The sequence below is a fragment of the Geotrypetes seraphini genome, chromosome 4 (genome assembly GCF_902459505.1).
Source record: "Geotrypetes seraphini chromosome 4, aGeoSer1.1, whole genome shotgun sequence".
Classification (NCBI taxonomy): Eukaryota; Metazoa; Chordata; class Amphibia; order Gymnophiona; family Dermophiidae; genus Geotrypetes; species Geotrypetes seraphini.
In genome coordinates, this window is record NC_047087.1 from 243,554,851 (window position 1) to 243,581,948 (window position 27,098).

General features: G+C 41.6%; 1 protein-coding gene across 1 annotated transcript in view; it reads left to right on the top strand.

The window, feature by feature from the left end:
• JMJD1C (jumonji domain containing 1C) overlaps positions 1–27,098 on the top strand; it is a 593,631-nt gene that overhangs the window by 275,284 nt on the left and 291,249 nt on the right. Inside the window, 1 exon segment of the mRNA XM_033941997.1 lies at positions 26,340–26,453. Coding sequence (XP_033797888.1) covers positions 26,340–26,453 — 114 coding nt within the window.

Consider the following 27,098-nt stretch of genomic DNA (forward strand, 5'->3'; position numbering starts at 1 on the left):
GGTCTAGCAGCCCCCCTCCCTTCCTCCCTCCCTCCCTATCATGGATCCAACAGCCCCCTCCCTGGCACCCTCCCTCCCTCACGATCGCTGCTACTGATAAAAACCAAACTGCGACTCCCCTGGGTTGGCCCCTTTGTACCTCTTAGAAACTTCCTGGTGAAACCAGAAGTTACATCGGAAGTAGGAACGCAGCGGGAAAAAGGTTCTGGAGCAGCCCGGTTTGCAATGTTGTCTTTTCATCCAGGAAGCTTCTAAGAGGCTGGTGGGGCCCATCCAGGGGAGTCACAGGTTTTGGGGGTTTTTTTCCGGTAGCTGTGATCGGGAGGGAGGGGATTGTTGAACCCACGATAGGGAAGGAGAGGGGCTGCTGGACTTGTGAGGGGGGCTGCTGCTGTACCCGCAGAGGGGGCAGGGGGTTGCTTGAGCTACTGGACTGGCTAGAGCTGAAGGAAAGGAAAGCAGTTGTTGGATCTGGTCTGTGGATTGGGGGAGAAGTAAAACAGGTGCTGGCCCATGTGGTTGGTGGAGTGGAGCTACAGGGAAGGGAGAGGTGCCAGACCCACACCTGGGCTCTGGAGGAAGGGTATAGAGGTGTTAGACCCATAGGAATTGGGCTAGAGGGAAGAGAGAGAGGTGCAGGAAAGGGAAAAAGAAAAGCTGAACCAAGGGGATGAAGGAAGAGTGAGTGAAATATTAAACATAGAGGAGGGAGGGAGGAAAGAGAGAGTGTGAGACACACATTGATGTAAAGGAGAGAGGAAAGAGAGTGTGAGAGACACATTGGTGTAAGAGAGGGGAGAATCTGGACACATGGAGATATATTAAAAGAGGGGAGATTGTGGGCGTGGGAGCATAGGAACAGGAACAAAAATGAGAATGCTGGACATGGGGGAGAATAAAAATGCAGAAGGAAGATGCTGGACAGGAGCGGCATAGGGATATAGAGGAGTGATACTGTACACAGGGAGAGGGGATCATAAAATTGTGAAATGATGAAGGCAGGGAGATGAGCACAGAGGAAATACTAGAAAGGGACGTATAGGAGACATAGAGAAGGGAGACGCTTGAACGTAGGGAACAATACATACATAGAGATAGAAGATGGATGGTGAGCATGGAGAAAGAAGAAATGTCAAATGGTCAGGAGACCCTGGCAAGTGTGTTCAGAGAAGTGTGTTCAGTGTGTTGTGCCTGAGACCAACATGAGTTGAAGAATAAAATGACGAGATAACATAAGATATAAAAAAAAATAATTATATTTTCTATTTTGTAATTAGAATACAGTATAATCCTGTTATAACGGACTTCAAGGGACCTGGAAAAACAGGCCGTTATATCCAGAGTCTGTTATATCTTGAGTTGCATTTTTATAAAAACTTTATTTAGGGCAACTTGAAACAATGTAAATCAATGAACAACAGTCACTGCACAAGCATATCAGCATCATCAATAACAAAACTCGGCAAAATATTGGTATGGCACGAAATGATTGCAAACCAGAACACTGTACTGGAAAGAAAAATACTGTCATTTTTTTTTCTGGACTGCATTTTGATACTATATCACCGGCACGCCATGTGCCTTGTAGGTGGAACCTGAATGTCCGTTATAGCTGAATAAAACTACAGCTAAAAGTGACTCTGGGGACCAAAATAGTTGTCCGGTATATCCGAAAGTCCGTTATATGCGAGTCCACTATATATAATGGCGCTCGGCTGGGACCGGCGGACCTCGTCCGCTATATGCGGGTTCCGTTATAAGCGAGTCCGGTATAATGGGATTATACTGTATATCAGATTTGAAATATGTATCCTGCTAGAGCTGGTGTTAGATATAACTGGGGACCGCAAAGCCCAGACTGTGCTTCTTTAGCTTCCAGCTGGCTTAGGGCTCTCTCTGACCAAGGGGCAGTTGCCCTAGTTGCACTCCCCTAACACTATTCCTGTCATGAGTGACTGTGGTATTCTGTTTCAAATTTTTTTCACTTTAAATGAAATCCTTTTGCTACAATTCTTCAGTTCTTTTTTGTTAACTATCTTTCATGTTATCTTCAACCAAACACCTCAGAAACACTATTCCTCCGTCCTATACATACAGTCTTTTTGCAGGGAGAATTGTGTGTTAAATCCTCATAGGTCAAGGTGGTATTCTGTTAGCATGATTTTTCTGTGTAGCATTCTGTAATAATTTGATTATTCAGTTTTCTTGATAGTGGAGGGGATATTTGTGGAGGGGAGGGGAGACAGGAGTTTTGTTGATCCTTGCTGTGCATTATTTGTTTATAATATGACAATTGTACAGAATATTGTTTCTTCTATACTTTAATAAAATTAATTCAATATAAAATCATAACTATTTGAAGCTTGTGTGGATGGGATAGAACCAAGCTTGCGGGTATGGGACAGGGACAGAGACTGAGCTTATGGGGACAGGGTGGAGACGGGAACACATTTTTCCCCATGCCATTCTCTAGTTCAGTGAATTGCAGAGCCAGTCTAACAAGAGGTGATCACTGTGCCTATGGCACATGAAGTTCACTGATCAGAGATGTGGCAACTGGGCTCCAAAAAAACAGTTTTTCATTTTTCTGCAGCTTGTAGTTCTGCCCATTGCTTTAAGCTGCTGTTTGCTGCTTGCAGTTCAGTTCTGCTGAGAGCCCTTAAACTTACTGGTTTTGTTCTCTGGGCTTAAAGATTTAAATTTGAGAATGACACAGGGAAAAAAACTGTCCCTGTCACTGCCCGTCACTGGACCACAGTCCCGTCCCTGCCGTCCCTTTCAGCGCCCCATCCCTGAACCCACCGTCCCCTTCACCGCCCCATCCCCGCAGGATCCATCCTTCCCTCTCGCCACCTCACCACCCTTCAGAGGCCCGAGAATCTCCCGTCCTCCGCCTTACCTTCGCGGCGTAAAGAAACTTAAGGGAGGGAAGGCACGCGGTCACCGATCTCACGCGTGGCCCCTTCTTTCCGTCCGGCCAAATCTATCTTCCTCCCTCCCTGCCTCCCCCTTACCTTTGCGGCGCTTTACAAAAGAAACTAAAGCCGGTGAAGCTTGCCTATGCCGCCCTGCAGTCGCGTGTGTGTGGGCGGAAACTTCTCCTCTGACAATTGTCATTTTATAAACACAAATAAAATAGAGCAAGGTTCAACAAAACCCATCTCCCCTCCCTTTCATAAATATCCCCTTCACTATTGTGAAAACTGAACAAACCAAATTACTACAGAATGCTACATAGAAAAATCAAGCTAACAGAATACTTTAGTCACACATGGCAAGAATAATGTTAAGGGAGTACAACTAGGGCAACTGCTCCCTGGTCATAGAGAGAGCCCTAAGCCAGCTGGAAGCTAAAGAAGCACAACCTAGACTTTGTGGTCCCCAGTTATGTCTAATACCAGCTCTAGCAGGTTACATATTTCAAATCTGAAATATTCTAATCACAAAATATAAAATTTTATTTTTTTAATTTTTGTTGTCTGGCAATTTTATTCTTAAAATCACATTGGTCTCAGGCTTTGGTTTTAGGTTCCTTCTGTCTTCATCGTGGCAATGGCTGGCTCCTGAAGGTAAAATAGGCGCAAGAGGAGCTGGGAAAAAGATGCAGAGTCTGACACGGGCGCAATTTATTTTACCACAGGAGTAAGACTTTTCACTGCTCCCACAGGGCGATAAAAGATCTTGTCCCCATTCCTGCGGTAAACCATTTGCAAATGTCTCCATTCCTGCAAATTTACTGCGGTGACCCATGGTTTACCATGGTAAACGGTCCATGTGTCATTCTCTAATTTAGATATTAGATTAGATATTATATTTATTACAATTTATAATCCACCTTTAACCCTTTCAGGACCAAGGGACATATTTGTCCCATAACTTTAAAATCCTATAAATTTTGATTGGGATAGTCTACAGTTCTAAATTTGATATGTACGGATTCCATATGATACTGGCTTTATGTAAACAAACTGGTTCCGACATTCATTCATTAGCGTCGTTGCCAGATTGACGAGAAGATTCACTTGCCACACTGTCCATAAGCCAGAAGTGTGATTTTTTTTTTTTTAAAATAATGATATTTCACACAAAAAATCAATTTTTTGGCATCTGCAAGCCCTTTTTACCATAAAAATGTCGTCAAAACCACAAAAATTGGCCTACGATCCTTATGGTCCTGAAAGGGTTAACCAAGGCAGAGTCCAACATCAATATAAAATAATAAAAATGAATAAATAACAAAACAAACCCAGCACTTCAAATACAATGGTTCCATATAGACTTGTGAACGTAAGTGCTGTCTCAGTAAGGAGAAGATTCTCAAAACCCACCGTGCCTTTAATGATGGTCGCTAAACCGGTTCCAGCGTGGAAGTATTCAACCAGCCAGTTCTCAAAAGGGCTCACTGCGGTCTTTTCTGAGCTTCCTGGCAGACTCCAACTCTGTCATTCAAATGAATTACAACAAGGTCATTAATATTTAACAACACAAAAAGTTCAAGATAGTAATCAAGACCTTACTTTTCTTAGAATACTTTAATATTTGACTAATCCAGGGGGGATAATATGGTGAATATAGCTCACTACTTTATAGTTCATACATAAGATTAAGCATGATATACCAAGGAAGTTTAAATTATGATACATTTAAGTGAAAACAATTTTTATTGAACAAACAGAATAAATAACAGTGAAAACAACATGAGGTATAGCAACTGTTCAAGAATTATACATCAACAATCCCAATTACCGCCCCCCTCCCCGTAAAACTCAAGAGGTAAAGAAAATAGAATCCATCATTGCAAGCCTACGCAACAGGAGAAGCCCCAAAAGGATCAATGCAAATGACAAAAAATCAGGGCCCTGGACTCTGATGGGTCCTGAGAGAAACAATGGAACATTGTCATTCCACAGAGTTTTTTTGGTTTTCTCTGTTTTTTCTTTTTTGTGGATATTTTGGGGTCAATTCCTTTTGGTTTAATCCCTCCAGCCAACAGGTCTGCCTCTTCAAAATGGTGGGCCTTCCCCTCCCTGGTGCATCCATAGGAAGGGCCTTAAGCAACCTGGGCCAATCAGGAAGGCGCATACATATGAAGGACCTTAAGCAACCTGGGCCAATCAGAGTCTTAAGCCCCTCCCCAGTGAATTCCAGGATGTACCGGGAAGGGGAAGGCCTGCCATTTTGAAGAGGCAACCCTCCGGCGGCCATCATGAACAAGGGAGGGGGGCAGGGGATCATCAGAGGCACCGAGGGGGGGGGGGTAATTGGGGGCACGATGGTAGAGGTGGAAGAGTGGACATCCCTGCCTGGAGGAGGGTGCTGGGAGAGGTTGCATGACTGCAGCAGCAGGAGAGAGTGGGCATCCCTCCCGGTTGTTTGACAGCAGCTGTGGAAGGGAGTGGGCATCCTTTCCGCTGCCAGGGGGTGTTGGGTGGGTTGCTTGACTCTGGCAATGGGAGGGAGTGGGCATCCCTCCTGCCGCAAACCTCATTTGTATGCGAGGTTTTTAAAGAATGACTCACCTTTTTGAAACTGTTACAATAACCGCCATGATAGTGGCACATCTGATTTTACCATGAACATTTGAGAATCTTCCCCTGTTTATAAATAGTCAAGTTTTTCTGCCTCTTGAATATCAACAGTAACTTATTTCATTCCATTGGACTAGGAACGGAGTAGATTCTCTTGTATGCTCCAGTCTAGTCACCACTCAGAAAATGCATGTACAGTACATTGGTGGTACCTTCGTTTTGGTAGAGTTCATTGTGACAGAAAGCTGTATAGATTTATAGACAAATAATAAGAGGAGTCCTTCAGTTCTTGAATTACAGTATTCAGTTGCTCATTTTCTGTGTGTACCCAATGCATCCAATTCAAAGAAAGTATCTGAGATTCGTCATAGGGAAATTCCACTACCACTGTATTGCATTCTGCTTTTTAGCCTTGTCAGTTCTTCATGTTTTCATAAAATGACTAGCATTTGTATCAGTCCATTTATGCAAACTGTGGTGCATGTATTTCTGTGTGTGGCCAATTAACTGGTAAATCACATTTCTTGAGAGAGAGCAAAGAAATCACTACACTTAAGCAAATGGGTACTGCAGTTGCTAGGGCTCATCATAACTTATCCCTAGTCACATTTAAGCCTGATACAGCAATTGAAGTTAATAGAATATCCTTTGCTAGAGATGACTCAAGCAGCAGCCTTTTCCAGCAAAAAATTGTATCCATTGTGAAATATGTTCAGTAGTCAGCAAGTAATGGCAAGTTAAATGTTGAGCATACTGGACCATATTGCATCCATAGTACTGATAACATCCCTGTGCACCTTCATTTGAAGCAGGCCCAATGAACTTTATTTTTCCCAAAACTGATGAGAGAATGAGATTGTAAAGAGATACCATGGGAAGACTATATTTGGGTTTTCTGTACATAATGCTGGCATTAATATTGGTAAGAATAATTCAGTTAAGACACATATCCAAAGTAAGCATGCATGTGTATTTTTAAAAAAAATTGTTATTCATTTTTATAACTTTCATCAAGTGCATCAAAAAATAATAACATTTTAACTTAAATACATCACTTGAAATTCTACAATTCTTCATATCAAATTGAATTTATCCCTTTTCCTCCCAACCTTTCAATATCTCATAACACATTTACCATATAATAGTCCCCCCTCCCCCCTATTCTTTCATTTGTACAAATCAGGGAAAATGAAACCTATTTATTACAATAATTTGTTAATGGCCTCCACACATCTTAAAATTTATTAAAATTCCCTTTCTGAATAGCTAATATTTTTTCCATTTTATAATTATTACACCTTGAGTTCCACCAAAAACTGTAGTTTAATCTATTCCAATTACATGTTATTTGTTGTATGGTGACTCTTGTTAAAATAAGTAAGAGTTTATTATTTTTGGAAGATATTTGGCTCTTAACCCTCATAGACATGCCAAATAATACTGTATCATACGATAATGCCACATGATTTTCTAACAAACTTTTAATTTGGCCCCAAATTGATTTCCAAAAAGCCATAATAAATGGACAATAGAACAATAAATGATCTAATTATGAGGGATAATATATGGAAAGGGAGGGAGGGGAGATAGTTTATGGTATAAAATGAATGTAAAGTTTCAAGTGAAGAATGTATAGTATGACTTGAATTATTGTACACTTGTTTGCATAATGTAAAAACGAATAAAGATATTAAAAAAATAAAAAAATAAAAAAAAAGATATTTTTTAATGGAATGTCAATGCCACATAATATTGAAATGGTGTAAGTTCAGGAGCAGAAACTTGCTACAGTATTCAAATCTGAAAAGCTAATTTTTGTCTGTTGACAAAAGCTGTGCAAGGTACAACAGGTCACATTCTGTTTTCAGGAATCCTATGATGAAGGTGTGCCTACTGTTCTATCAGGCTGTTCTCTCAGTGTTCAGCACCACTAATAAGTTTCTACAGAAGGAAGATTCTTGTATTTACATAGTAGAAGGTGTATTTTTTAGCTTTGTGAAAGAACTGATAGAAAAATTTACTCAATTACAAGAGATCAAAAATATTGCCTCACTTAAAGGTATAGACTAAAAATTTAGAGAATGTACTTTACATAAGAGCATAAGAATAACCATACTGGATCAGACCAATGGTCCATCAAGCCCAGTAGCCCATTCTCATGGTGGCCAATCCGGGTCCCTAGTACCTGGCCAAAACTGGAGTAGCAACATTCCATGCTACTGATATAGGGCAAGCAGTGGCTTCCCCCATGTCTTTCTCAATAACAGACTTTGGACTTTTCCTCCAGGAAATTGTCCAAATCTTTCTTAAAATCAGCTACGCTATCCACTCTTACTACAATCTCTGGCAATGCGTTCCAGAGCTTAACTATTTTCTGAGTGAAAAAATATTTCTTCCTATTAGTTTTTAAAGAATTTCCCTGTATTTAACTTAATTGAATGTCCCCTAGTCTTTGTAATTCTTTTTTTTTTCAATGTTTTTATTAATTTTATAAGATAAATGTACAAATATTAAATAAAACAAGAAACAAATCATATGTACCGAACAATAAATACAAGTACAGATATTAAATAGATCAAATGTACAAGTCATTATGTATATATGGTATATAATTATATAAAATGCATATATCAGATGAATAAGGAGGACCAGCATATATATTGTCGGCATATGATACACAGCAATCATATTAAAATATGGAACTTTCAAGAAGCATCAACAGCTAGATAAATTAAGATTAGCAATATATTATGAAATTCTGTTTGTCAGTGGTCTAAAGCGCAAGAAGTTTGAACAGGGCTCCATATTTTGAGGAATGTGCTACTGGAACGATGTTTTCCTGCAATTACACTTTCGTATTTGTTAGTTGTTAGTAATATATACAGTGTTCCACCATGCCATGAATTCTACCTTGGATAGATTCTTCCAAAAGTGCAAAATGTTTTTGATGGCCAAAAACAACAGTATGTTAAGTAAGCGAACATTCGGCTCAGAAAGGGGTTGTGTGAGGCCCTCTTGACCTAAAACAATAATTTTAAGATGTAGCGGCTCTTGGATCATTAATATCGAGGAAATGGTATTCCAAACTTTTTCCCAATAAATCTTGAGCTGAGAACATTGAAATATCATATAAACAATGTACCCACAGATTTCTCACATGACCAACATAAATTAGAAACTTTATGTGAAAATTTAGCAGTCCTCTGTGGAGTCCAGTGAGCCCGATATAAAAAAAAAAAAAATGTATGTTGATTGAAGTACTGAAGCAGAGCGAATTGATTTAAATAATCTTGTCCACACCACTTGCCAAACTTCATCATTTGTGGATATATTTAAATAAGGTTGCCAGGGACTCATCAGTGTTGATACAGATACCGGTAAAGCTCGACACAGTAATCCATACCATTTGGAAGCAACACCTTTGAGAGGAGTGATAGTAATACTTTGGTGTAGAAGGTCAGGTGTAGACTTTAATTTATTCAAATCTGGAAATGCACTAAACCATTGCTTTAGTTGCATCCATTTAGTATACTGGTTGGGTGGTAGACTATATTTATTACAAATTTCCTCAAGGACATCCAGTTGTTATGGGTAAGAAGATCTTAAAGAGTGCAGATCTCATGCTTTTGCCATATAGACCAGTTTAAAGTGATATTTTGAATTTTAAAGTGTTCCATAGTGAGATCAATGAGGTGTCCATCCATTTACCGTATTTTTCGCTCCATAAGATGCACTCTTTCCCCCCCAAAAAAGTGGATGGAAATAAGTGTGCGTCTTAAGGAACAAATATAACCCCCCCCCCTTGGCGGTACCTTTAAATTGTGGTGGTCACTGGACGGCTGCCTCCTTGTTATGTTTGGGCCAGCGGCGCACAAGTGCACTAATGCCTGGGCCTGCGAGACTTCATCGGGCAACGTGGAAGATCGGCATTCAGGACGCGCTCAGCTGACAGACTGCCCCAGACATCTAGGAGGCACAGCACGGCAGGCCGGGGACGGCAGCAGAGAGGGGAGAAAAACTTATCAATGCCAGTGATCCCAGCAACGCAGACTCCACCCGAAAGGAAGCAGCGTGCAACTGTTGTCATCTAGAGTTTAGTGGCCACCAGCGTGAAAGGGAGCACGGGAGAGGCCAGTGCTCCATTGATGCCAAAGACGGACTGATTGCTGAAACAGCTGGAGTCGGCATCCCCCAGCAGAAAAACAGAAGCATTTTCAGCCTGAGTCGCACCATGGAGAAATCCAATTTAGTTTGCAGTCGATGGCGTTTCCTTGGACTTGCACTGAGCAGATCTACCGGTAATTTCAAGCTGGACTTAAGTTGAAATGTATTTATTAGAACAAAGTGCAACCAAAACAACAATGACAATACAACTTTTTCTTAATAGATAAGCGCAAGAAACAACTCCAATCCAATCCCCCCTCCCACCCCACCCTTCCCCCCCCATTCCCCTTCCCAACTTAACTCAAGGTAGGCACAAAATACAATTGAACAGAAAATAGGTCACGCATTCAATAGACGGCTTCTCGCAAGTGGAGTGAGAGTTCCCCAAAAGGGCTCCCATATCAGTCGAAAATGTCCTGCTGCAGAATCAAGGTCCACAGATCGCCTGCATTCCAAAGAGGCCTGAATGATCATTGTCGATCTCCAGTGGCTATAAGTTGGGGGTTCACTAGAAAGCCAGCTGGACAGGATCGCCTTTTTGCCCAGCAGCAAAACTCATGCAACAAATGCTGACATGCCTCTTGGTTTAGAGGGGGCTGTCATATAAAAACCAAACAATGCTCTTGGAGCTAGAGTCCACCTCCTGCCCTATAATGCAGATGTAAATCATCCCAAATGTGCCCAAAAACACTTCCAAAACATATGTCCCAAGGAGGCCTGGTCCTGACCACACTTGGGACAACCGTGAGCTTGCGGAAAGCCCTCATAGGTGAAATATAAAGTCTCAAAAGAAACTCAATTGCAATTCCCAATGTAGGACATTGCCAGTTAGTTTTCATAAGTGTTTTAAACATTGTTGTAGATGTTGCGCAGTCAGAGTGCAATGTAAATCCTCCTGCCAGCTCGCAGCCAGGATTCAAGCTGGACTTAAATGGGCCTTATTTGACTGTTAATTTTGTATTTATTTTGGTTTCGTTCTACCCATTATGGTTTAATTTTGATCTAATGACATTTCTTAAGAGTTTTTTGTAAATCTTTATTTTGATCTTATTTTTTACCCTTTTCACAGCATATAACCGTTGTTTCTAACTGTCCACTAGGCATTCTACTTATCCTTCTGCAGCAGGTTTATTTGGGGGGATTCTCATCTTCATTCTTTCCATTTTATTTGTTTTATTGTTCTACTACTGTTATCGTATATATTTCCTACTGCTGGCCCCAATATAATCAGCAGGCAACTGTCCAGCGACCACCACAATTTAAAGGTATCGCTCGAGGGAGAGGGGGCTGGGATGGAACTTATAGGTGCCTGGGACGGAATTTAAAGGTGCCGGATATATATTAGTATACAATTTGGTTCAGAATTTTTTTTTTCTTATTTTCCTCCTCTAAATCTAAGGTGTATCTTATGGTCAGGTGCGTCTTATGGTAAAAATAAGGTAGTTTCCATCACATTGTCAAAATGTTGTATTACTCTTTTAGTTGATCAAGTGATGCAATTTAACTGTTTTGATTGGTTTAGAGATAAGAGTATTGACGGAGTAAGTGCGAGCATGTTGGCACCAAGTAAACTTTTCTCCAAAAGGAGCCATTATGGGGGATTAGGTATGATTTTATTGAGTAACCATAAGGAGCCCTGGCGCATAATAAAAGCCTGATGGTATTTAAAAATTCTGGGAAGTTGATGCCACCATTTGACTTTACATTTTTAAGTTTATGTAAAGCCATTCATGGTTGCTTGTTAATCCATAGAAATTTACTCATGACTTGTTCTATATTATTATCTTGAGTCCCGACACCACCAGGTCCACCCAAAAATTTAAATTATCCTTCCCCTCGCTAAAAGGTATCCTCTATGCGGGAAGATTACGGAAATCTCTCTTCTTCAGAATCACAGGGCTTTGGAATAACCTTTCTGCCCCACTACAGAATCTGGGCTCCTTCCAGCTATTCCGAAAGCATCTAAAAACTAGGCTATTCACAAAAATATAAGGCTCTCTTCCCCCCTATACTCAACCTCCAACCCCATTATGCTTCTCCTTCCTTATATTAAGCTTTTGTAAACCGTGCCGAGCTCTATAATTATGGAGAGGATGCGGTATATAAACTTAAAGTTTAGCTTAGTTTAGTTTATTATATATTCTTTTGTTTAAAAGGTAGGGCAACATGCTTAACACATAATTAACCTTTGGTTGGATCATCATTTTAATATGGTAAGTCGACCCCACCAGGTTATTTTTAAAGGTGACCATCTATGTGTTAGGTCTTTGATCAAAGTTAATGAATACTCAGAGTTGTTCGGTGTCCTTTAATGTTGGGCCAACATTAAGACCTAAATATTTCAATTTACATGTGTTCCAGAGGAATCCAAGGGATATAATGGTTTGCTTGTCTTCAGTGCAGTTTAGAGGCATTAATTCGGATTTGTTGGTGTTCAATTTATATCCAGGCATGTGTGCATATTGCTGAATTATTTTGATGACTTGGGGAATAGATTCAGGTGTTATATAAAGCATGATGTCATCTGCGTAAGCGGAGAGCTTAATTTCACCGTCACTGTACTTGAAACCAATAATGTCTGGTTGATTCCTGATGGCCATAAGTAACGGTTCCAGTACTAGATTAAAAAGTAATGGTGATAGAGGACACCCTTGATGTGTGCCTCTTGTGAGTTTAAAGATGTCAGAGAGGTGGCCATTAATAGATATTTGTGTACTTGGGTCAGAATATAATACAGCAATCATATTAATAAATTGAGTAGGAATATAAAACTTGCATAGAGTAGCAAAGATAAAAGGCTATTCAACCCTATCAAATACTTTTTCAGCATCTAATCCTAGAAGTACAAGCCTACGACCAGAGGATTGGCATGCTGCAATTATGTTCAGTAGAGTACGGGTATTATTAAAGGAGTGCCTGCCGTTAATAAATCCAGCTTGATTCGTAGTGTCAAATGTGAGAGAACGCATTGCAGTCTGGTTGCAAGTTTCTTGGCAAATATTTTGGCATCCACATTAATCATAGATAGCGGCCTGTAGTTAGTAACATGCGAAGGATCCTTCCCTGGTTTAGGAACTACAATGATGGTTACTTCTGTAAACATTCCGGAAGCAGATACTTGCATTATCAAATGAGCAAAAAATTGTTGTATGTATGGTACCTACGTATATTGGAAAGCCTGATAAAACTTGACTGTGAATCCATCTGGACCAGGTGATTTGTTTTTTGCCATTTCAGAGATTGAATCTAGGATCCCACTTTGCGTAATAGATGAGGAAAGTTGGGCTTGATCCTCAATGGGTAATAATGGAAGGTCAATTTCGTTTAGAAAGGTGTGTGAGGTTGTGTTGTCATCCAACTCTGAGGAGTATAAATTTCCATAGTATTTTAAAAATTCATTTAAGATCTCAGTGGTTGTGGCAATGATATCCCCGGAGGAAGTAATAAGTTTATCAATTGGTATTTTTTTTTGCTTTTCTTCTGCAAGTAGGTTGCTAGAAGATGACCTGATTTGTTGTTCTCAGCGTAGTAATTAGCTTCTGGAATGAAGACAGAATGAGCTGCATTGTTCCATAAAATATTTATAATTAAAGCAAAGTTTTTGAAGTGCCAAAAGGATACTAATGTTACTGGTGTCTAGTTGATGTTCAAGTTCCTTGGATTTAATGTCACATTCCAATGCATTTATTTCTGCTTCCTTTGTTTTCTTAATTTTGGAATTAAGTGAGATGATAACTCCACGGATGTAGGCCTTAAAAGCATCCCACGTTGTTGTCCAATTAGTTTCTTCAGGTTTATTGAAATGAAAAAATTATTTAATAGCATTGGAGATGTGTTCTTTGAAGTCAGTTTCATGAAGAAGGTTAGAATTAAATCTCCATTGCTTTGAAACAGGTAAACGTGTGATATTGTCCAAGGTTAGGGTAATGCCAGCATGGTCTGATATCGAGATTTCCTCAATGGAGGCATCTTTTATAAACTGAAAAAGAGAATGGCTGGCGATAAACATGTCAATATGTGAATATGAACAGTGTGGTAACGAGTCTTTGTAATTTTTGACGGAGTGAAAAATCAATCCACTTGTACCTGTTCTGCTCCATTCAGGATTTTGTACACTTCAATCGTATCTCCCCTCAGCCATCTCCAAACTGAAAAGCCCTAACCTTTTTAGTCTTTCCTCATACGAGAGGAGTTCCATCACCTCTATCATTTTGGTTGCTCTTCTTTAAACCTTTTCTAGTGCTGCTATCTTTCTTGAGATAAGGAGAGCAGAATTGAACGCAATATTCCAGATGAGGTCGCACCAATGAGCGATACATGGGCATTACAACATTCTTAGTCTTGTTAACCATCCCTTTTTAAATAATTCCTAGCATCCTGATTGCTTTTTGACCGCTGCCACACATTGGGGGGAAGGTTTCATCGTATTATCTATGATACTCAGATCCTTTTCTTGGGTGCTAATCCCCAAGGTGGACCCTAGCATCCGGTAACTGTGATTTGGGTTATTCTTCCCAATGTGCATCACTTTGCATTTGTCCACATTAAATTTCATCTGCCATTTGGACACCCAGTCTTCCAATTTCCTAAGATCCGCAATTTTTCACAATCCGCAAGTGTTTTAACAGCTTTGAACAGTTTAGTGATATTTGCAAATTTAATCACCTCAGTCATCGTTCCAATTTCCAGATCATTTATAAATAAGTTAAATAGCACCGGTCCTAGTACAGACCCCTGCGGCACTCCACTGTTTGCTCTCCTCCATTGAGAAAAATGATCATTTAACCCTACCCTCTGTTTTCTATCCGATAACCAATTCTTAATCCACAACTGAACTTTGCCACCTATCCCATGACACTTTAATTTTCTCAGGAGCCTCTAATGAGGAACTTTATCAAAAGCTTGCTGAAAATCTAGATACACTATATCAACTGACTCACCTTTATCTACATGTTTATTTACACCTTCAAAGAAGTCAAGCACATTTGTGAGGCAAGATCTATCTAGGCTGAACTCACGCTGACTCCTTCTCATTAAATCACGTTTGCTTATGTGTTACACAATTTTATTTTTTATAATTGTTTACCATTTGCCAGGCACTGAAATGAGGCTTACCAGTCTGTAATTTCCCGGATCTCCCCTGGAGCCCTTTTTAAAAATTGGCGTAACATTTGCCACCCTCCAGTCTTCAGGTACTACAGATGATTTTAGCGACAGGTTACAGATCACTAACAGCAGGTCAGCAATTTCATGTTTGAGTTCTTCTAGTACCTTGGGATGTATACCATCCAGTCCTGGTGATTTATCACTTTTTAACTTGTTGATTTGGCTTAGTACATCTTCCAGATTCACCGAGATTTCTTTCAATTCCTCCGTATCATCACCCTTGAAAACCATTTCTGGTTCAGGTAGATCTCTTACATTTTCATAAAGACTGAAGTAAAGAATTCATTCAGTCTTTCCGCTATGGCCTTATCCTCCTTGAACATCTAACTATCCCACAGATTCCCTCACAGGTTTTCTGCTTCTGATGTACCTAAAAAAATTGTTATGAGTTTTTGCCTCTTTTGCAAGTTTCTCTTCATTTTCTTTCTTAGCTGTCTTTATCAATGCTTTGCATCTAATTTGCCAGTGCTTGTGTTTCTTCTTATTTTCTTCATTCAGATCCTTTTTCCATTCTATAAAGCACAGGTATCAAAGTCGGTCCTCGAAGGCTGCAATCCAGTCAGGTTTTCAGGATTTCCCCAATGAATATGCGTGAGACCTATGTGTATGCACTGCTTTCAATGCATATTCTATATTGGGGAAAACCTGACTGAATTGCAGCCCTCAAGGAGGTACTTTGAGATCCCTGCTCTATAGTCACTAATTTCCATAAGCCCACCTGCACTCAAACAAATGATATTTACTCAATGCATAAAAGAGGAAGAGTTTAAAGAAAGGCCAGTCACACACACAATCATCCAAAAAAGGAAAACACATAGAAAAGAAAAAAAAAAAGTGGAGCCCATCTGAGGTTTCTCCACTTTTTTTCTTTTCTATATGTTTTCCTTTTTTGGGATGATTATGTGTGTGATTGGCCTTTCTTTATACTCTTCCTCTTTTATGCATTGAGTAAATAGCGTTTGTGTGAGTGCAGGGGGGCTTATGGCTGGAGTCTATGAGAGCATAAGATTGAAATCATGTCCTATGCAACCTATTCAGATCTCAGCTCAAAATGCTGCTTTCATATTAGCTTCATTATCAGTTACATAGATGAGAATGGTTTAGTGGAAATTATACTCTGCCAAATTGTTTAAAACAAATTGAATATTCTCATCAGTTTAGCAGCGGTCTCCCTCTTTGCAAAATTTTGAAGTTTTCATCAAGGTGAGCTCCTATGCCACTATATCTATTTATCTAGATTTATATACTGTATAATTTACCTTAGGTGTTAGTGTCAAGTTTGAGTCTAGGTATGCAAAGAACATAATCTGGTACTACCCCATCCCATTCCTGCATTAGTAAAGAAGATTTTTGCCACTATCCCCATGGATTTTGCAGGTTTCTTGTTGCCTTCATCCCCATGTACTCCTACTCTGTTTGGAGGGCAGGGTGAGCCCTCTTATCCTCTCCTAGCTCCCATTAGCTCTGTTAATTTCAGCCACCAAAACAGGCTTGACATCTGTTCTACTCTTCTGCTGAGGTCTGGGGTTCTGTGCTGTCTACCTGCAGCTGTGTGCTAATTAGTTCTGCCCGATTCAAATCAATTCACTGATTCATGTTGGTGAATCGATTCAAATCGATTTGTTTGCTTAAAAAATTGGGCTTTTCAGTTCACTGACCAACCCTCCTCCCCGCATACCTTCGGGCCTCCTAAAGCAGGAGCAGCAGCGCAAAGTCTATCCTAAACACTGCCTCTTGCTGGCTGTCCACTGCCACTGCTGCTCCTACTTTAGGAACCCCGATGTCAGAGTTCACGGTGGTGGTGGTGGGGTGTTTCGGTCAGGAAATGCTGCATAGATGCCAGCGCTTTGGGTACCCTTGGCTCCATGGCTTTAGGGGGTTCCCCAAAGGCCAGCATGTTTTCCTCTTCTCCCCACCATCGTCCGGCTTCTCCCTGGCCTCCCAGTCTTACTTTCAAAACTAATTATGGCCTGCAGAGGATCCCCGGTGATGTAGCTATTCTAGAAGGCTGCCATTGGCCTCCACTGCACGTTCCCTCTGCCGTGGTCCATCCCAGACCAAAACAGGACGTAATGTCAGAGGGGGAGCAGGACCGCAGCAGAGGCTGACGACCGCCTGCTAGATTCGCTACATCACCGGCGATCCTTTGCAGGCTGCACTTAGTTTCGAAAGTGAGACTGAAAGGCCAGAGGGAAGCTAGACGATGATGGAGAAGGGGGAAACATGCTGGCCTTTGGGGGGGGGGGCTTGGTGTAGCTATTAGAAGTACACGGAAGGAGAGGGTCCAAAGAGAGGCATATGCTGGACTGAGGGTGGGGTGGAAGAAATAATGGGTCTTAAAATAGAGGAGAGGAAGAGAGATGGTGGACAATGGAAAAGAAAGGGAGATAAGTTGAACCCAAGGAATGGTGTGGCGGGAAGGGGGATAAAAATGCTACATCGGGGGGAGTGAACCCAAGGGATGGTGTGGCAGGAAGGGGGGATAAAAATGCTGCATCGGGGGGAGTGAACCCAAGGGATGGTGTGGCGGGAAGGGGGATAGAAATACTGCATGGGGGAGGGGGGAGTGTTCATTAGAGAAATGCTGGACTGCGGCAATGGAGACAAGAAAAGGAGAGGTGCCGGACCTCCAGGGGAGGAAGGGAAATGGAAGGGGTGGACAGAGATTGGAGTTGGATGGTGAACATGGAGAAAGAAGAAAATGTCCATGGGCAGGAGACTCTGGCAAAGGAGTTAACAGAAGACAAACAGAAACCAGAGCCTGGGACCAATATGATTTGAATAATGACCAGACAACAAAAAGTAGAAAAAATAATTTTATTTTCTGTTTTCTGATTACAGTATGTCATATGTGAAATGTGTATCCTGCCAGAGCTGGTCTTAGGTCCTAGCTCACATTCACTGTCTAACAGAGAGAGGAAAAGTATTTCTTGTTTCTTTATTTTGTTTACACCACAGCACCAGTGTGGGTAGGAGAGGGCAAAGAGGTGGGATGGGTGAAGAGGCTACAAAATACCCCTCCCCCCCATCATGTTTGACAAAAACATGCAATTGGGCAGGAAAATTAAATTGAAAAATCGATTCAATAGGCTGAATCGAATTTAAATTTTTTTTCCCCTGAAACACTAGTGCTAATCTTCACTGCCTTCCTGTTCAACAGGTGAGCCCTGCCAAGGCCTTCACCATCTAGGATTAGTGTTCAGACAGTGGTAGGGTAACTTCTGTGTGCTGTCTCATACTGCTCTGTTCTGACACTTCTCTGCTAGTAACCTATGCCTAATAAAACCCCACAACTCTAACGTCCTTTCTGTTCCTGAAATTAATCAAGAAAGTGAAAAGCGTTTGTTTTGCCCTTTGGAATGTGACAGGGACAAACAGTAAACTTGAGCTGTCAAGCTAGCTGCTGTTGTCTGCCTTTGTCTGGAGCTGAAAATTATGACCTCGCTCACCTCCCCCTCCTCCCCCTTGGCCGAGCAAATGAGTAATCAGTAATGTGACTCGTGCTGGAAGTGACTCCCTCAGCACCTGTGACGGCGGATTAGTTACAGTTTGCAGAGCTCCTCCTCTCTCCTTTTGGCTTGCCCCGACTCGAGCGCCGGAGGCTCCTGAGCGGCCGCAGAGCCTTTCTTCTCCCGAGTGCATTGACTCATGGATGTTTTTTCCCCTTCGTTTTGGAGTTTCGGAGGCTCTTCTGCGTTATGTAAGCGACCTCAAAGAGAAATTATCTTGACCCAGATCTCGGTGTGCAGCCGTCCTTTGAGCTGCAGGATTTCTTAGTCATTAACAGCAGACTGCGGCTGACAAAGGAGGAGTTGTAATCTGTCTCCGTGCCAGGCACAGAAGGGGGAGGGGAAGAAAGCAAAGCTTCATTTCCTGCTCGGGACTGGAGCCTGCAGCCTCCATTGCCCAGACTGGCTTTCTTGCATGTATACAGACACAGAGCGCGTCAGAGGGCAGCCTGAAAGCCTCCATGTCTGGGGGATTTTCAAGCTCGGCTGCGTTCAGAGATGTTGAAAGAAAATCGCTCGAGTTGAAACTGGAAGCTTTATCGGATCCGCTTCTGACGGCCCAAGGAGGGCTAATAGCTTGTCACTGAAAATGGAATGAGATTCGGAGATTACACGACGGTCAGTTAGGAGTTGGTACGTTTGCTTGTCGTTAATATTTCTTTTATGTGATTTTTCTCCTGGCTTGATTTCTGTGGGAATGAAGATTTGGGCTGTGTTCATGGCTGCTGCTGATCACTGGGTGTGGATCGGGCTGCTTTTCCAGACTGCTCTTTGTCATGAAAGGATTAAGGAATGGTGTTGGAAGACTGGAAAAACACACAGCTGTTTTAGTCATTCTAGAAACTAGATCAAGAGCAAGCACGTTTTAATCTTTTCAGACGTTATAGGGTTCAGGAGCGTAACGGTATCATATTCTTCAGCTTTTAACTAGGAACATTTCTTAAAGCAGGTTGTATTTCTTGATATTTTAAGATTTATATAAGAATAATTGAGCAAAGCGTGATATGACGTCAGCTTCCTGTATGGGTGGAAAGTTAGGACTTTTTTTTTTTTTTAAGAGCTGCTTTAACCTCTGTGACCAACATTTCATTTTCGCCCTTAAGCTGTAAGGGGAAGATTCTCAAATCTTTTTTTCTTGGGGAAACGCTTATCAAATCAATTGTACCGATGAAATACTGTTTTAACAGTAATCTTATTTACTGAAAGGATCCAGTAAAGATTAGAACATGTAAAGCCTTTATTCTGTTTACTGTTATTTTGAACACTGAGCTCTTAGTTGCTCAACACACACCATGTTATGTGTTTCAGAACTGGAGCTAATTTATTTTAAAAATGCCTTTCAGGGAGGGCTCATCTGTTTTGCCTTTTTCTCATGTGAAAGGAATGTGATGCATCATGAAACAGGATGCTCTTTTTCCAAGCATTTCTTCTTACATACTGGCAGGTCTTTAGAAGAGAATACAGTGTGAAAGTCTGGGTTGGGGTTTAATTTTAGTATGGCACACTATGTGCTATTGAAGTAAACATAGTAGATGTTAGAAAAAAAAAAAAATCATTTAGCCCACCCAGTCTGCCCAGTTGCCCCTGCTCAAGCTAATGATATATTCCAGCTGTCAGCTGTACAAACTCAATGCCTGCAGGGTAATGCTCTTTTTCCTAGTCACATGTTTTCTTTGTTGTCCTCTTGTTGGTCCAGTACCATGATCATATAAATTCTCATACTTAAGCAGTCCAGGCTTCTGTATCCTTCCACTCGTCCCATATTTTACTTGCTTTTTGAATCCTATTCTCTTCACAGCCTTCTCTGTCTGTCCCAATCATGTTTAAATTCTGCCACAGTGTTAACTTCTGACAGACTTCCAAGCATCTGCCACCCTCCCATAAAAAATTTATAAGTTTCCCTTTCTCCAACTTGATGATATGACTTGTACTTGTTTTACCTTTGAAAACAGCTATCGAAGCTGTGTCTATTTTTGTAATGTCTTCTCTTCTTCTTTCAGTAAATTTATTTGGAGATTTTTTAAAAATCCATTTGGAGTATTTTAAGCACCTTTTATAGGGTTTATATTGTATAGTTCACTTTAATCTGCAAGATATAACTCAGACCCTTTAACATCTGGACCTGGAAAGGCCTGGTTGTTTGCCCTAAAACTCCACCTACTCTCCCCCACCCTTTTTTCCCCCTTCTTATATTCTTAATCTATACATTGGTCTAACATCAACTTAATATGATATAACACGACAGCACCAGAATTGATGGTAAACTGAGTCGCAGCTCTGTTTATTGGAATATAACAACAACATGACCTTAAACATACACTTGAGCTACGCTTACAGTACCCCAGTAGCAGCTTACGAGTCCCTAGACCCCGCCCCTGTCCAGCAAGGGTCTGGGGGATGGCAGGTACCCCTGCCCCTTCAAACGAGTCACCAGCCCACTTGATACCCGCTTCGAACTCGCTCTCTAATCGCTCAACTCCCGATGAACCCCAAGGTTTGGTAGTGCAAGACCCCTGCTATTGCGACCTCCCCCCCCCCCCCCCCCCCCCGGCTCCCATGCTAGGAAATGAACGCCCCCCATGAGGGAGGAAGGATGGGTAAGTGCCATTGAAGGAATGGAAAAGCCATGTTTCTTGGCCCTCTTTTTATACCTACCTCCTCTAATCCCTCCTGCAATCAATTCCCTTAAGGTGCTGCGGTGGGAACTGTCCCTAACCTATCCCCTCCAACTAGCCTCTCCGAGAGCCAATCCCAGCGGGCTGCCAACGTGGGCCTTCCAGCCCTGTGTTAAAGGCGCCTGTTGAGTCTAGCTCTCGGGCTTAGCCTTACTAACCAATTTTTAAAAATCATGTACCCATCCTCTCTATATCTTTATTGAAATTATGATCTCCAGACAGAATGTGACAGCCAGTGAGATTTTAACCAGTGACCTTTCCTGTACAAGGTTTCCTTTTTCTGCTGTATTAGTGAAGTACTTGAAACCAGTAGAATTGTACAGCAGAATTTGTGTACTATTCATTCTTTTTGTAGAATATTGGCATCTGTTTATTTTGTTTTACTAACAAGGACTTCTGCAGTAGTACTGAATAATACTTCTGTGTTTTATAAGGGTAAACAATACTGTTACACAGTGATTCTCATCAGATGGTAGGTCACTGCCTAAGGCAGTGGAAGTACCTCCAAGAATGAGAGCTGCTTAGCCTTGAATTACTTAGTTCTGCATGAGCTCTGTTTTTGTTTTGTTTTTTTAACATTCCAGGCCTTTCCAGCCTATAAATTACTTTCTACAGAATTTGGTGGATAAGATGTTTTTGAAACAATTATCATTTAGACATTATTAATGTCACACTTTGGAAAAATGAAAATTGAAAGATGTAGCTTGCTTATTTTCATGTGCAACACTGTTTGGAGTATTATGTAGGGAAACAGTGGCTGGCTTTGTTAATTTTCCACTTTGAACTGGATATGTATTTTGATTTGGATGATGTCAACTGAGCCTTATTTCCTCTTCGGTAACGAACTGCAATGTTGTTTTGCATAACCAGCATTCAGTAAATGCTATAAGTTAGCAGGTTAGCACTAATACCGGTATAGTCATCCACAAAAAATTTTGACTAATTGATTACACATTTGTTAAGTCTGACTTGTAGTGTTAGTAATATGCAACAAGAATACTTAACATTCAAAAGTAAATATTTTATTTAAGAATTTAGGGGATAATTTAATAAACCGCCTTAAGCAGTTAATAGAGAGATTATCTTGGCAGCTTGATAGCATATGCTAATTCCCATATTAAAGAATGGCAAATGGGCAATGGAATTGTTGTGTATTAACTGTTAACACTGTAGTGAATACCATCTGTATTGGGCTATCTGTTATGCAGTAAACAGTAAAGACATTTTCTCTGCGTTAACTGCAAGGGAAGATGCTAGGAATACCCCTGATGGCAAAACCTTACTAGACTCTGTAAATAGACCTGTTAGCTTTCACAGTGGATCAGATTTTCAGATATTTTTTTAGAAATGTACTAATTTGTTACTTAAGTATATATTGGGTGTATATGTCCGATTTTGGATGTTTTACAGTTTTGTAAAAATGAAACTCCGGCCATGAGTTGCTCTTGATATGAATCCAGTTTAGAAATAAAAGAGAAGCATTATAGAAAATGTGTATACCACAGCATTACAAACGGAAGGATAAAATCATAACTATTGTACTACTACTACAGTATAATGAATGTGTGTAATTATTTTTCCCATTTATTTTAGCTGGTATTTTCATTTTTCATAAATGTTGTTAAAAAATAGCTGAATGCCAGTTTTGACCATTGTTTGTTAAAAGGGAGAGTATGCAACAAAGGACATTTATGCTGGAAAACTGGCCCTTCACTTCATCTGTAGTTCTATTTTATGATTTGTTTACTGTTATATGCAGATTAAAATGTTCTTTTAAATTGTTTGGACCTGATGTACTATTTTTTTTCCATTTTGTGTGTCTAGGGAAAATGCTTAGTACTTCAAGCCCTTTGACCTGTGGTTGTATGGGAAGGGTGTGTGAGGTCATGTGTCAAATTAGAAAATGACTAGCACTCTCATAGGAAATACAGGGTATCTGTAATACTTGCGTAAGAATGCAAGATACACACAGGAAAAATGAAATGACATGGGTTATTGTTTTTCTGTGTTAATTGTATTTTAATTATCTTATTTTGCAACTCTAAAAGTTCTATGTTGCAAATCCTCTGCCACTTATCAGGAAACAGTTGTTTGTGAGAAAACACCATCTTTAATAATTTAAGACCCAGAAAAAGAAATGATTTTTCTCTGTTATTACAGACCAAACAGTTTGACTAGAAATCAGTATGTGGAAAAAAAAGGTGTGTTTTTCTACAGTAACTTCACAAGTGAAATAAGGTTTTTATTTTGATTCTTAGGGCTAGATTCACTAAAGATAGTGACTCAATTGCTGTTGGCCGATTCTCCAACAGTAATCAATTCATTATCAAGTTTGCATGCAAATGATTTGCATAGAGGTGCAAATCATTTCATGCAAACCCAACCGATTCAATCGCTCAGTGAGCGATTGAGACATGCACACAGCCTTAACGGCAGTGACAGGGAAAGCAGCCTCCTGTCATTGATGTTAGGGCTTCTGTCATGGCACCCCCCCCCGAATCCCCTCCCAAATGGCAGGAGGGATCTCCCTGCCGTGATAAGTTTAGCGGCAACCCATTTCCCCCCCGACCCCCGCGAAGACTACCGGCAGAAGGGATGCCAGTCCCTCGTGCTGGACCCCCCCAAAAAAGAACATCGCTGCAGAGATCGCTGGCAGGATGGTTGCGGGACACCACCCCGCCCCCAAACATCCCTGGCAGGATAGATACCCAATCCCTCCTGCCGGTACCCCACCACAGGGTTTTTTTTTTAAAACATGCGTCCCGATTGGCTGGTTATGCAGCAGTAGGCCACCTACAATCGGGACGCCGTTTATAGAATTTGCCTCTTAAACTCCATCTTAGAGACAAAAGGTTAAAAACAAAACAAAACCCTGCCTGGAAAAAATAATAGGAAATTTGGTAGGGTTTCCAAGAATTTCATACTATTAAAAAAGGGCTAGAATTATTTATTTTTAAGCAAAACATTAGAGTTACTTATAAAACTGTGTATTTATGCAAATAGAATGTGTATACTGTTCCTTTTCCTAGTATCAGCACATCTTTTAAATGAAAATGGGGGTCTACTTTGACTTTAAACACTACACCTGAAAATGTTTGCAAGCTGTTACTTTCCTCCACAAATCCCCCTCCCCCGATCCCCAACACTACCATCTTCCACAAACCCAACCTCCCTCAATGAAAGGTGCTACTTTCCTCCATAAATCCCTCTTCCCCGAAGACAGGTGCTACTGTCCTCCCCCACCCAGCTGGCATTAGGCTTACTGTTCCAGTGCTCAAAGAACCTGACACTGATGTTCTGTGCTGGACCAGTTTTGGGGCCTTGAGCTTATGTGCATGTTCAAGGCCAGCCGGCTCCCGCCCTCTCTGGGATTCTCGGAGAGAGCAGGAGCTGGCAAGCCTTGAGCATGCGCAGAAGCTCTAGGCCAGGGGTGCCCAAAACGTTGATTGCAATCTACTGATTGATTGCAAAGGCAATGCCAGTAGATCTCTGAGCAAGTGTTCTACCTAGCGTTTTTATTATCTTTTAGCCGGGCGCTCTGCCCAGCTAATTTAGGTGGGTGCCTGACTGTCTTGCTCAGAAGACACGCTTCCCCTTCAGCGTCCTCCGTTCTTCCCTCTGGACCTACCACAGTTGAAAGTTAATTACTGCAGCCTGCAGAGCAAACGTAGTAGGCTGCCATTGGCCTCTGTAGCACGTTCCTTCTGCCGCGGTCCCACCCCTGACGTTAGAGGAGGCCGACAGCCTCTGCTATGTTTGCACTGCAGGCTGCCATAATTAACTTTCAACTGTGGTAGTTAGGCCCAGAGGGAAGAACGGAGACAGGACAGTTGCAATCAAGACTGTCTGAGGTCCTGACAATCACTGTGTGCGTGAAGCAGTGGAGGTAAGACTGTGCCCATCGCAAGAGCTCCGGTGGGATGGGGGTTGCCTTAGAAATGCTGGATCGGGGGGGGGGGGGGGAGAGACAAAGAACCTTAAGGAGTGGAGGGGGAAAGCAGCCTTGAACCAAAAGGGAGGGGGAAGATAGGGCAGATCCTGGACTACTAGAGGGGTTAGATAGGGGAAACACTCTGAACCGAGGAAAGAGAGATGCCAGGCCCTGGGGAGGGGGAAGACAGAGTGAGAGAGACAAAGACCTGAACCAAAGGTGGGAGGACTCAAAATGTTAGCAGAAGGAAGATAGAGAGAAGGAGAAACCTGACACAAAGGGGAGGCAGAAGAGAGGGGGGCAGATGTTGGACTATGGAAGGTGCAGGCAGAGGGGGAAAGACCCTGAAGAACAGAGAGATGCACAATCATAACAGAGGAGGGAGATAGAGGGAGACATGTTGCCAATAGGGGTGGAGGAGAGAGGAAGAAAAGTTGGACTCCTGGAGGGACAGAGAGAGATGTTGGTTTGGGAATGGAACAAGGTCTGGAGGACAGAAGAGGTGCACACAGTATATATAATAAATAAATATGGGGGGTCTTTTACTAAGGCGCGCTAGCCGATTTAGCGCATGCTAAATGCTAATGCATCCATAGAATATAATAGGCGCATTAGCACTTAGTGTGCGCTAAATCGGCTAGCGCACCATAGGAAAAGAGGGGGTATATGTTTAGTATTTTTATTGTTGGTAGATCATTTTGACTTGGTCATTTTAAAAGTAGCTCACAAGCCCAAAATGTGTGGGCGCCCCTACTCTAGGCTTTGCACTGGCCCGGCACCGAATATTGGTGTCAGCTTCTTTGAGCACTGGAACGAAGTCTAATGCCAGTTGGATGGGGGGAGGACGGTAATGCTGATAATCGGGGAAGAGGAGTTTGTGGAGGAAAATAGCACCTTTTAATCGCGGGATGGTTGGGTTTGTGGAAGATAGTACTGTTGATCATCGGGAGGAGGGGGGGTTGTGGAGGACAGAAATGTCAGGCATTGGGGGGGGGGGGTGTACAGCAGTACCACCGATAATTGAGTGGGGAGGACAAAAGTGACAGTCATTGGTTGGGGACTCAAATATAAAGAGACCCATTTTTTTGGCCCCAAAATCTTGGTTTATATTTGAGTATATACGGTAAATGCAGAAGACTAGTTTCTTACCAGCCTCAGGTTGTTTCTGGTAGTGAATTTGTGAAGTGCAGAGGAAAGTGAATTGAAGGTCTCAATTGCTGCTGACACATGGAACTGTGTTCAGTGAGATGATAAATTACAGGAGGTGCTTAACTAGGACATGGAAAAAATAGAAAACTCCTTGGAGTTCTTTTCAAGGTTTAGCTTTATATATTTCAGTCTCTCTCTCTCTCTCTCTCTTTTTCAGACATTCAAGCCTCTTGTTGGAAAAAGTGTATACAATTCAATCACTGCAGTAGAATTTCTTGTGGACAGACGACTGGATTTTGTAAATGAAGATAGTGCCTTTCAGCCCTATCAAGTAAGAAAGACATTGTACAATGTTTTGTATTTAAATAATTGTATAGCCGAAATACTGGAAATATTGTAGAACAAATTATTTTGGAACATAAATATATATGTGTCAAATGTGTATTTGTGCAATAGCTTGTTGAATAAATGATTTTATTTTGAGTTGAGAGAGAGATGTTGGTATATATGCATTTACACTTGTCCCTCGATATTCGTGGGGGTTAGGGGCAGAAGTGTGAAAAATCGAGAATAACTTTGTGCCGGCTCTGACCCACCCCCAGACCTTACCTGGTGGTCTCCGCCTCCAATCGCCTCCTTCCATGCGTGTTGCATGTTTGCAAGGGCCAGGGCAGGTGTTTCGGTCTCCTCTTTCCCTGCTTCGGTGTCGGGCCAGGCAGAGCGAAAATTGTTCCTCTCTGGGCTGAGCAGCCTGTGCCAGACCTTCCCTGCCTCCCTCCCGCCTTCTCCCCGGCATCCCGGCCTTACCTGGTGGTCTAGCAAGCTTTCGGGGCAGGAGTAATCTTCCTACGTCCCTGCCCCGTGCAGATCACTCATAGGAAATGGCTGCTGTGAATTCCCATAGTCTCTCGAGACTATGACGGGAGCTCACAGCAGCCATTTCCTATTGGCGATCTGCATGGGACAGGAGCGTAGG